This window comes from Giraffa tippelskirchi, chromosome 1 (assembly GCF_054371585.1).
Source record: "Giraffa tippelskirchi isolate mGirTip1 chromosome 1, T2T-mGirTip1v1.2.pri, whole genome shotgun sequence".
In the NCBI taxonomy this organism is placed as follows: Eukaryota; Metazoa; Chordata; class Mammalia; order Artiodactyla; family Giraffidae; genus Giraffa; species Giraffa tippelskirchi.
In genome coordinates this window covers 145796370-145808255 of record NC_137275.1, presented here as the reverse complement: position 1 = coordinate 145808255, position 11886 = coordinate 145796370, and the positions used below count along the sequence as shown (strand labels likewise).

The 11886-nt window shown below is 39.7% G+C and overlaps 1 protein-coding gene across 3 annotated transcripts in view; it reads left to right on the top strand.

The window, feature by feature from the left end:
- The first annotated feature begins 4720 nt into the window (after positions 1-4720).
- ADAMTSL1 (ADAMTS like 1) overlaps positions 4721-11886 on the top strand; it is a 479878-nt gene continuing 472712 nt past the window's right edge. For 2 of the 3 annotated variants that reach the window (XM_081499058.1, XM_081499079.1), the window contains exon 1: positions 4721-5064. In XM_081499058.1, the coding sequence (XP_081355184.1) occupies positions 5002-5064 (63 nt within the window). In that variant the 5' untranslated portion in view covers positions 4721-5001. The remainder of the gene's footprint in view (positions 5065-11886) is intronic. The other variant, XM_081499072.1, reaches the window with a different exon arrangement.

Here is an 11886-nt window from a genome sequence, read left to right as displayed (position 1 = left end):
TTAGCTATAACTCTAATTTTCCACCTATAAATAGGTAACTGTGATGAATCCATTTATCATGAGGGTTACCAGTTTCCTCGTATATAAATTGAGGATAGTAATCATTCTCTATCGGATAAAATTTCTGTTCATATCACATTCAAGTCACATATGAAAGGCGATTTGAAAATGGTAGCAAATGCTCCAGTTGCTTGAATGTTAAATGGATATTAAGTGAATCGTACACATTTCTGTTCAAATCCAGTTCTGCCCTCTGAGACTAGCAGTTGGCTTCTGGTAGCTTTATCTCATTTACTTTGATTTTAGGTTCAAAGAATTCATTAGCAAATTGTGTGTAACAACTACTTGTCACACACAGTAAACAATTTCAATATTTAATAGAGGACTGTTTAACTTAATTTCAATAAACAGTCTTTAAAACAAGAGAAATAGAAACAATAGAGAAAAGCAACAGCATATACACCACCAAATTGGACCGACCAACATCCAGACTTAAAAAGTACTAGGATGGTCCCTTGTTAACAGCAATTGGGAGTTCCAGTTGGGAAAAGATGCTGGGCAGTGTGTCCACCCCACAGGTGAGACTTCCAATTGCAGTTTGGGGGCCTCTTGCTTATAATCCCAGGCCATGAACTGACATCACAGTTTGTGCACAAAAACGCAGCTCTGGTTTTTTTGTTTTTTTAACTTTTACAGTGTTGTTTGTTTCACCTTGTGAGTCACAGGTTTTTGTGACCTCCGGGGAAGGCAGGTGGGGCATTGGTCAGACCTCCAGGGGTTCAAGAATTCTAAGACCCATTCCTTTTCTTATCTAAGGTGCCACTTGCCTTGCTGTGCTTACAGACAGATGTGGAACCCAGGCAGTGCCCAGGCAAATTAGAAGCAGGTCAGAGGCTCTCCTCCTTCTGAAGCCTGAACAAGACTCTCTCCATTTTAATTTCTGTAACACATCCCCATTCTGGTTTTTTCTTCCCTTTGATCTTCAGATCTAGCCAGGGGAATCAAACCACTTTGACACATGCCCATGAAGATAGTAAGACTTGGGCACTGCTATAACCACCTCCTTCAAGGGGAGAGATGAGGCTCTACAGAGCTCGCCATCACGCCCCCCCCCCCACCCCCGAGTTCTTTCCAGAAGATCCCCTGCCCTGTCTTGACAATAGTCACTGCAACTAGAGGGCCAATGGAGGCGGCCTAGCCTCAGGGAGAGACAGGTGGCTCTGGAGTGAGCACTGTAAGGCACTTTCCCCGGGGGAAGAAATTCCGAGAGTTGAGCTCACTCTTTCCTGCCATAAAGCACATTGAATGTTAACAGCTTGCTCCTGTCCAAGCTGGTGTTTTTTAAATTAAGTATTGTTAAATCCATACCATTTGGAATGATGCTTCAGACAGCTCTGACACACTCTCTCTCTTGCTTCTGCTTTCATTTCACCTAATATATTGTGCAGGGGGCCCGTAACCAGTATTACAGCAGCTGGGGCCGCCACCACTGCTGCTGCAGCCGCTGCTGGTGCTCAGACGCTGGCAGATGGCTTTCATTTAGATACCTGGAGAGGAAAAAAGGAACGCAGCCAACGCCCTGCTCAGATGTCGTAAGAGGCTTTTCCCAGGCTGCTGCTAGTATGGATCTACGTTACCTGGGGTTTTATGTTATTTTCCCTCAGCACCGAGAAAGATTTTAGAAACGACAAAGATAAGAGACCAAGGAGTTGTAGACTAAAATAAGGTCCTCTCCACTGTCAGGTAATATATACCCACCGTCAAACCTGGGTAGCCTGTCTTCTGTTCTTTTGCCTTCACTGCAGATGTCCATCTCTAACCAGTAGGATACCACTGCTGACATCTGTACATGCATGTATACATACATGACTACATACAGTTCAGGAGGCATAAGAGACATGAGTTTGATCCCTGGGCCGGGAAGATTCCCTTAAGGAAGACATGGCAACCCACTCTGGTAGTCTTGCCTGAAGAATCCTGCGGACTGAGGATCCTGGCGGGCTCCGGTCCATAGAGTCACAAAGAGTCGGACACAACTGAGGCAACTTAGCAAGCATGCACACCTATATATTTACATAAATGTATATGAAATGGAAGTGATTTAGAGTCAGAAGACCTTGTTCAAAGCTAGTTCTAATGAGTGGAGCCCAAGGTAAGTCACTTAAGTTTTCTGAGCCTCAATTTTCAAATATGTAAAATGGGGTGAGTTCTTAATCAATTTTGTGAGGAGTCAAATGAGATTTTGAGTATAAAATCATTTTTTTAAACTTTGAAGATAGCACATAAACTTTATTAATTATCAGAATGACCTCATCCCCCAAACCTAATCACCCTAACCCAACTTGATTTTGTTCTTTTTCTGAAATTATAGTTAGCTGGTTGTTTGTCCTGCAGGGTGTAATGCTTGACTGTATGTTTGCTTTTCCTATTTTCTCTGAGCAGCCACAGTGGGAAAGGAAATATACTCACAAAGGGCCCAGAATCATGATACTTTGTGGCAGGCATCCTCAGGGATTTCAACACATGACTGAGGGCTTAAATTAAAAACAATCATAATATTCAGTGACTTCATTGTGACCATCTTGCTGGACATTGACATGTTCATCAAAACTCTGAGGCAGGAATCTCTGACTCAAAATATCTAGCCAGCATTTATTTCTAAAGCACAAAGGAATCTAGACTAGCATACAAGTGGCTATTGACTATCCGTTGACCATGGCAATTTTTTAAATCTGTTCTTCTACAAGTAGTATTTTATCATAATCATTCTTGCTACTCTTCCTTTTCCGACCACCTGTTCTTCCCGTTCGATCTTCCTGATGACTGATGTTTATGTGTAGAAAGGGAGGAAGTGGTATTAGATAGAATATTCCATTTTTTAGAATGAGCTGAATCTCTTGAAGGTGTGACACTGATAGAAAAAAAAAACGCCTATAGCAGAAAGCTCCAATGCATAGAAGAGAGATATATCACACTGCTTTATGAGTGAACGTTTATTTCAATCAAGCTGTCTTTAATATGATGAGGATTTCAGATAATGCCAGTCAAGCATTTTTACATCTCCTTGTGAATACTCTTTAGCTTCTGAGCATTAGCTAGTTTTTGAGAGATTTGTAAAACTAATCTTTCTGAATGGGAAAAGCATACTTCAAGAATAGACCTCTTTGTTGTGGACTCATACTATCCATTTACCTAAGTGATGGATCCTTGTATGCCCTGACTTTCCTAATAGGTTGACAATGGGATTTTTTAAAGCTCTTCTGTCTTTCATTGATATTCCATATGAAATAAGTAATCTGAAGTTGAATAACCTGCTTTTCTCCACCTTTGTGAAAAGCAGCACTACAGGTATAGAAGAAGACCTGCCTGTATTCACATGCCTATTACAGCTTGATCAGATTTTCCATATTGTGTGTTTGATGCCTCTTGTCAGTATTTTTTTTACTAATGAAAGGAAAGAACATCAATTTTAAAAATCTTCTACCTCCACCACCTATATTTCTATCAGGGCTATCAGGAGATCTACACTGGAAGAACTTCCTGATGACACATCTATGGAAATGTAAGGTCAAGTTTGCTATTTCATTCCTTCAAAAATTCAATGATTTCCTTAACAGATAAGGTGAAAGGATCCCTTGTTAGACATCTGACACTTTTGTAAAACTGTAATAAAATCCCCCTCTATTTAGAATCCAATCTTGCTTGTTGGTGGTTTCACCAGACTCAGAAACTCCCTGACCTTCTCTTTGCAGTTGCTGGCCTGGCCCTGTCATCATTTCAGCCGTCATCAGTGCTTCCTCCAGGGCTGGACTGGACAGGAAAGGTCACCTCCTCGTCCAACACTCTTAACAGAAGTAGAAGGAAGAGGAGGTGAAACTCCCTTTAGCCCTCTCTGCTACATTATAGCAGCTCCGATAAAGGACATGGATAAGGAAAAGGCTGAAACTGTTGCTTAAAAGGTTTGGGGATTAATTGAGGATTTAATTCACCCTTTCTTTCTCCCCCCCTGCTAAAGCAGATAGTTGAGAGTTGGCACAGTGTCAAAACCAGGCTGTTTCTCAACCCAAATTTCAGCTCCACACATCTCAGAGTCTTTGTTAAGGGCTTCTTTTTAAACAGGGGATCTAAATTTCCACTTGTGCCTTTAGCTTTAGTAAACCTGGGCTACTTTAAATTGTCACTTTACAAAGAAGTAACCTGCTTTTTTTTTCTTCTTCTTCATCTTCTTCACATCAAGTCATGACTACACAAAGTAACATGCCTCTGTTTAGGCTTAGTGAGGACCTTTCCAAATTTTATACAGTCTCCCTTTTCTAAGTCAAGGAGGGAAATAAAGAGGAACTTTATGGAAGAGGCATAAAGCAGTTGTACAGAACACGTTTAAAGGGCACATTAAGTCAGTTTTTGTCTGTGGTTCTTTCCCTTTATGGCATATGTTATATATTGACAGGGATTAAGTTTCTATCCTGAATGGAACAATACAAAGTCACAGAGAGCTACTGTACTTTACAAAGCACAGGCACTCTCACAGGCAAATAGCAAACAGCAACAAACGTATCTTACAGTATCTCACAAAGGACTAACCAAGTTAGTTCAGAGCACCGGGCTCTGCTTCGTCTTTCGCAAGTCCGCATCTTTTGTATTTCCCTCCTGGCTCTGCCTCGGGCTCCTCCGCGCTCCTTTCTTTTTCGCCCTTTCCCCTCCACCACCCTTTCTCGCTCGCACTGTTACATTTTCTCTGTCCCCTCGGCTTTGTTATTCAGCATGTCTGATTAGCAGGAGCCTGATTGGCTGGCTGCCTGCTCCGAGAGAGATTCTATTCAGCTTACCCCCCACCCATCCACCCACCCACCCACCCCTTGGTCAGGAAATGTGAGCGGGTCTGATGGAAGCTGATAGGCAGGGCTGGAGTGTGAGCACCAGTCCTGGATGTGACAGCAAGCAGAGGAGCACTTTGCAGCTTATTCAGTGTCCGATTCGGATTCCGGCAAGAATCCAAGCATGGAATGCTGCCGTCGGGCAACTCCTGGCACACCGTTCCTCTTGCTGGCTTTCCTGCTCCTGGTAAATGCCTTTTCGTTTCAATACATCCTTAGTGGCCATTTAGTCTGGGTGCTGTTGGGGTGGTGTGGACTTGTATGAGTGTGTGTGACTGTATCTTTCTCTTCAAACGCCAGGTAAAGTAATTTACATGGCTTTAAAAAAAAATAAAAACTTTTTTCAGAAAGCTAACCCCAACTTCCCAAACAAAATAAAGTCTACAAGACTGTGTGGGATTAGCTAGAGGTATATAGGATACTGAGACTTAAACTTTGGAATCTACTGCATGGAGTTTGTGTGCTGAGGGCTGTATAAATGGTGGTGTGCATGCTTGGAATTTAGGTAACAGACGTCCTGAAATCCAACTCATTCACTGTGGTGTTCCTGTAATTTTTTTGAAGGATGGGCTGTGAGGGGCTTTCCCCCACTGCCTTTTATGAGTCCTCCTTCCTCTGTGCACATGTGCTAGGGAACCAGGTAAAAGAGGGAATGAAAGCCTCTCTATGGCCAACCCAGATTATAGTTCATAATTATGGCAAGTCATCTATGGATACAAGTTAATGCTAGTATTTATGAATTGAGGATTATGGTCTTTGATCTCAGATCTTCTTTTGAAGAAGAAAATGCTGACTTTAGGTTCGGCTGCTTTCCATAGTCACAGTGATAAGATGCTCTGCTCTGGAACGTCAGCACACACTGCATTTTTGACTCGAAGTAAATGTTCCGTTGTGACTCATACTTGGTTTTATGGGCAGAAAATGAACCTTTACTGTCCAAAAAAAATCTACACTCAAAATATTAATAGCATTGCACATTTTTTTAAACCAGAGTGTTCTGGGCAGGCAGCTTTGTAAACCTCATCTGAAGGTTTGATTCCAAAATTTGCACACACCGAGTCCAAACAAACGTGATTATAGCTCTCCCTGTCACACTTCTGGAGAGCCAGCCCTTCCTCAGAAGGTAACCAGGCAAGAAGGGAAAAGGGGGAAATTGTAACGCACTGCACGTATAGGTCACATTGATTCATCAAAGATGAAGGAATGTTTGTTCTGATTAGACTCTGAAAAATTTGATCTGCACAGTAATTTTGAAGGAGGGAAGCAAGCTATTTAGCATAAATTTTAGAACTCCAGGAAGGCTCATCAGCTCATCAGACAGTGATTAAATATGTTAACATTCCCGCTTCTATTTGCACCATTATAGCCAAGAAGTCATAATGCTACGTTGCAAAAGCTGTAAATACAGAAATATTATTTTAAGTGCTCATAGAAATTTAAAGGCAAACTGAATTTTAAGCATGAATGGACTGTAAGTTTTGGGCTGTTCTGAGGAATATAAAAAGCAGAATGTTTAGGTGTGCTTTATGACTAGTGGGGCAAGCAATTTATGAAAGGTGTCTCATTTTTTCCATATGGGACGTGTTACTTATATACACACCATTAGTTTGCCTCGTCTTTCCTTCTTTGTGATTTTTTGAAAGCATGGGTTATTTTCCCATTTAATTACATCATGAAGCAAAATTACCAGTACACAGTACTTTTTTGATATCTTCGTATAGAAGTATGATCTCATTATACTTTGGAAAAACTTGCCCATTCAGGAATAGATTGTTTTCACTGCCCACTTGGTAAGTGCAGTATATTTCTCTTTGGTATTTTTAATATTCATATATGTGTTTGAGCATATAATGACACTTACATGGTAAAAAGGAGTGTTTGCTTACTTCAGATTTGAAGCATAAAACATCTTTGGTTTAAATTACAATTATACTGTGAGGATAAAAGGAAATAAAACCCAGGCTTGTTTTATGCCTATATTTAAACCAATTGGGATTCTGAAAGTTAGGCCAGAAAAGAAAGAACTGTCTGGTGAGTGCCAAGATATATCCCTGTACAGAGTAACAGTGTTAGTAGTACCTGCCATATATTGTGTGTCTGAATGTGTCAAACACAAGGTCAGTTGTTTAAAAAACATTGCAGTGAATTCTCACAATAATCTTGCAAATAAGGCATTATTAAACCCATTCTGCAGATAAGGAAGCAAGCTTATATTTGAACTCAAAGGGGAAATAATGGAGAGAAAATCACTTGTTTGGTTTGTACTATGGTCACAGAATGTTTAGTAGTGATGGAAACAATGGCATGGGTTGGTCTCTAGTCTTTATTGGAGATATTTGGCTTTTTGCTTCATCTTGGCCACTAAAGATGTGTGCAACATTGTGGGCACTTGTCACACTTGCTCATTCACTGTCCCATGTAGTAAGTTATTGGCCCGAGAGAAAGTGACCTGGAACGTGATCAGTAGTTGAACCGGAAGTGTGACATTTTAAGCTCAACCTTCAATCAGGATCTAGATATGGAACCGGGTGGCTTATTTTTCTTATAATTGTTTGATACATTTTAAGAGTCTGTCTAATCTTAGAATTAATTGAAGCAATTTTTAAAGCTCACTTTTTACTTAATGGAAAATAGTCTGTTTAGTGGCAAAGCCCAGCTTCTACTTCAAAACACAATGAAGCCCCTGTGTCTTTTATATCTATTTTTGGTTACCACCCACGTTTGCGTGCAAAGCTCAGACATCATAGACTGCTATTTTACTCTGCACACAGTAGGACAGTAGTGCTGGGCAAGAGATTTTATTCTGACATTCAGGTCAAATTAAGCCACAAAACCCCACGCTCCCCATCTCCCCACGCTGCTCCCATTTTCCCAGCTCCCTCTTTTGTCCCAATTGTTTAGCTCAAAAGGAATGTGGGGGAAAACCATGACTGGCCATTGACATATGTGTCCATCCAAACTTGAAGTCAAATCTCTTCTTGTCAGAAAGGCATTTAATCAAATTTGCATTTGCTTTTTGTTTCTTTTAAGTGGTTTTAAGCTGCTTCGCCTGCTATTGTGGGAGTTGCAAGGGTAACACTCAGAATTATAATAAAGTACATGTGTTTTTCTGTTGAATTTCTTTTTTTTCTCTGTACTAATTTATACATGGAAACTAGTCAAACACAATAGCCCATTCCCTTCAGTCGGTCTGGCACTCTCCTCCACTATTATCTAAGTGGATCTATCTTGGATGGCGATAGCACCATTAGTTTGTGGAATGAATGTTAAGTCCCTTATTTATAGCAGACTGTGGCCTGCTCCAATAAAGTGTGTGTATGTGTGTGTGCATGCATGCACAAGCACCTTTCTATAACTATTTACATCTATTTCTTACTCTGATGCCTACATTGTCCTTAAATCAAACTTGAGGATATTTCAAGTAACCTGGAGAATGTAACAAGGCGTTTCTTTAAACATTATTTACTTCATACTTTTAGTCGTGTCTTATCTAGACATGGTCAGCTTCATTTTTGTTTTCTCCTGTTATAGCATTTCAGTCTGTTTCAGAACCACTTTCCAGTCTCCATTATTATTTTCACGCGAACCAGTTTTAGAGCTTCATATAAGTTGAGGGAAATGTGTCCAAAAGTAGTCACTAGTGAACTAAAAAGAATCCTTTTACTCCAGGCAAGGTTTTCTTTGAAAGACTGTGGATATTTTAAAGACTTTTGAAAGAGAGAGAATGAATAAATAAATGTATTTGTGCATTCATAGGGGTGTTAAATACTCTTTACCTATATGTTGATTCCTCTTTACATATATGTGTGGATAAAACGGAAAGCGAATCTCTAGCAGACCATGGGAGAGGCAATTACTCAAACTTAGGAGTATACAGAGTTCATTCTTATATCTTTAAAACAAAATTAAAATCAGGGTATGTGTAGTTTTAATCAGTGAAGTGTAGATAACCCCTGTTCTTGCTTCTCATTTTTAAGCCCATTTTGTTGGCGCATTTTGCACAGGATTTATGTTTGCATGAGACATGGTCTGCTATTTTGGTTCTCCCCTTTATTATGGCTTAATCAAAATACAATTTTAAACTCTTTCAGAAAAAAAATGCAGTGTCCTGTGAATTTCTGCATCTCCTACAGTACCTACTGGAATATCTTGGCTAGTACAGGCATCATAACTGTTTGTGAACTAAATTCAGAGAGCAAAGGATGCAAAAGAGACTTATACAGTTTTCCCTAATTCTCAATATATTCAGGGTTTCCCAACTTCATATATGTTGTCCAGTTTCTTTGGTGAAGTGAGAGCTCTGCTTTTAATTTGTCTATTTCAGGTTCCAGGTCTCACTGGAAATAAGCTTCATTCTGCCCTTCTCTCATTGTGCGTGTTCTATTGTTTCTTGCGATCTCCTGAGTAGAGTGACTCGGAAGTAACCTCTTCATAGCTGGAGGACCATAGTGTTTTCTTGAGTGAGAGCATTCCTTGACTATAACCTACTGGTGAATCATGTTGAGATAATCACAGGAAAATGTGTCTAACTCCAGTTTGAGAGTCTTGCTGTTTGTACTGTTTCTTCATCTAGAGAGCTGGTTTCAAACTTTGTGTTTTCACCAGAATGAGACAAGTTCATGTCATCTTCTGTTAGCATCATAAAAGCCATACCACGTGGTTGAATTTTGGCTTGATTGGCAGGACAAGCTCATGAGCGGCTTAGGACTATGCTTAGGCATAGCAGAGGTGATGTAAGTCCGAAAGGATCTAATTGAAATAGGCCAGCACAGCTGTGTGGGGAGCCGGCCTGTTAACTGGGTAAGCTGTTGCTATCAACCCCTTCTTTCCATGAGCTCAAAAATAAATGACTAAATCTCCCCAATTCCCGGACTTCAAGATGAAAAACTACATCGAATAAAGCTTAACTGTTCTGGTTTCTTCTCCCAGGGACTTTCCTGGGAGCACCCAGCATGTCGAGCAGTCTTCTGGCCATGTCAAGAAGATGTCTCAATAGTAGTAGTCTGCAGCCAACAGTGACCTCTGTCTTTTTGTTTGTTGTATTTCCAGAAGCTCAGTATTTATAAATCAATTAGAATATTTTCCTATACTCGTTAAAAGTCTCTCTTCTAGTCATAGAAATATATCTTATCTCAGAAACCCCTGTAATCTTCATTTGAAGAAAAACCATAATTTCTTTTTAAAGTTGAAGATTCCAGTGTTCCTCTCAAGTATTTTTTTTAATTGGAGGACGATTGCTTTATAATATTGTGTTGGTTTCTGCTGTACAACAATGCAAATCAGCCATAAGTATGTGCGTGTATATATATATTGGAGAAGGAAATGGCAACCCACTCCAGTGTTCTTGCCTGGAGAATCCCAGGGATGGCGGAGCCTGGTAGGCTGCCATCAAGGCCTGGTAGGGTCACACAGAGTCGGACACAACTGAGGTGACTTAGCAGTAGCAGTATGTATATATATATATATATATATATATTTTTTTTTTTTTATATATATCCTCTCCCCCTTGAGCCTCCCTCCCACATCCCCTCATCCCATTGCTCTAGAGAGAGGTGAGCTGAGCTTCTTGCGCTTTATAGGAGCTTCCCATTAGCTATCTACTGTATATGGGGTGGTGTATATATATCAGTGCTACTCTCTCGATTCATCCCAGCCTCTCTATTTTTTGTTTGACTACCCCACCCTAAATTCCATCAATGTATAGTCAGCATTTAGTAATTGTTTGTCAGAGTCATACGTAATTCATTGTATTCTCAATAGTATTTTAAAATGTAATTTCCTCTAGTCTTGTGCTTCCTTATATTCGTTTCTGTCACTGACTTCTTATATTGTACTTATGTTCCCATCTTCATCAACAGAGTTGTGGATGACAGCAGAAGTGACTTGTTCCTCCTGCCTTTATCAGAATACCTGGTCTCAGTAAATGTTGTTTAATGAGTGAGTAAATGGATAAATAAGAATAATTTGGTAAGAAAATATGAGAAAAGGATACAGGACAAGTAGCAAGGGGAACATGTGAACATCCATTTCACATGGGAGGAATTTCATCAATTCTGGTTTTAGTAAGACCAAATCAATAAACTTAATACATTCAAAAGAGAAGTTAAATATTTTGCTTTCTTTCTCTTCACACAATGGAAAACAATTGAATGTCAGTCCTTTTTAGTGTTGTTAGAATGAAATTTGCACCTTTCGTATCTTTTTGTAATGCATTTAGTTCTCAAGGAAAAAAATGACACATTAGCCACAGTTTTCTAAAACCAGAAGGTAGTTATAATTGCTCATTGTAGCGGAGATAATATTATGGAATCACCAAAATTCATTTCTTTTTACCGCTGGGCACAAAGATAAACTTTCTTTCCCAGCTTTGTCTGTTATTAGTTGTTCTATCGTGATTGAGTTCTAGTCAATGGAATGTCATTCGAAGTGATATATGGCACTTCTCGGCCTGATGTCATCCACGTAATCCTCCAAATAAGTAGGAACTCTCTTTATATACGTGCTGGATGCATAGAATCAAGCAAAAACTTCAATACTCTAGAAAACAGTAAGGCACCAAATGTAAGGCCTCATCCCTGGATGACTACATGTGGCAGAGCCCTAGAGTGCCACTCTCACAGAACTGCATTTGTGAATGTTCATTTAACCTTGAGCAAACAATAAACCTTTGGTTTTAAACACTGAGATTTGGGGGAATGTGTTGTTTGTTATACTGATAACCTTCTTAAATACCATATGCTTTATATTTAGATGGCATGCATGCTTACAAATAGTACTAATATCACTTTCCATTTTTTTTATATGGGAAAATTAAAATAAGGAGATGCCATGTCACCTGACAGTGGTTTAGTCTGTGTGGTTTGTGACTTATTACATACTTAGAGTGCTCTAAAATACTTGAGGGTATATGGTAAAATAGGAAAATGGGTGTCTCTTTTCTTTAGTTAATTATTTTTGGCTGCATTGGATCTCTCTTGCTTCCTGTGGGCTTTCTCTAGTTGCGGCAAGT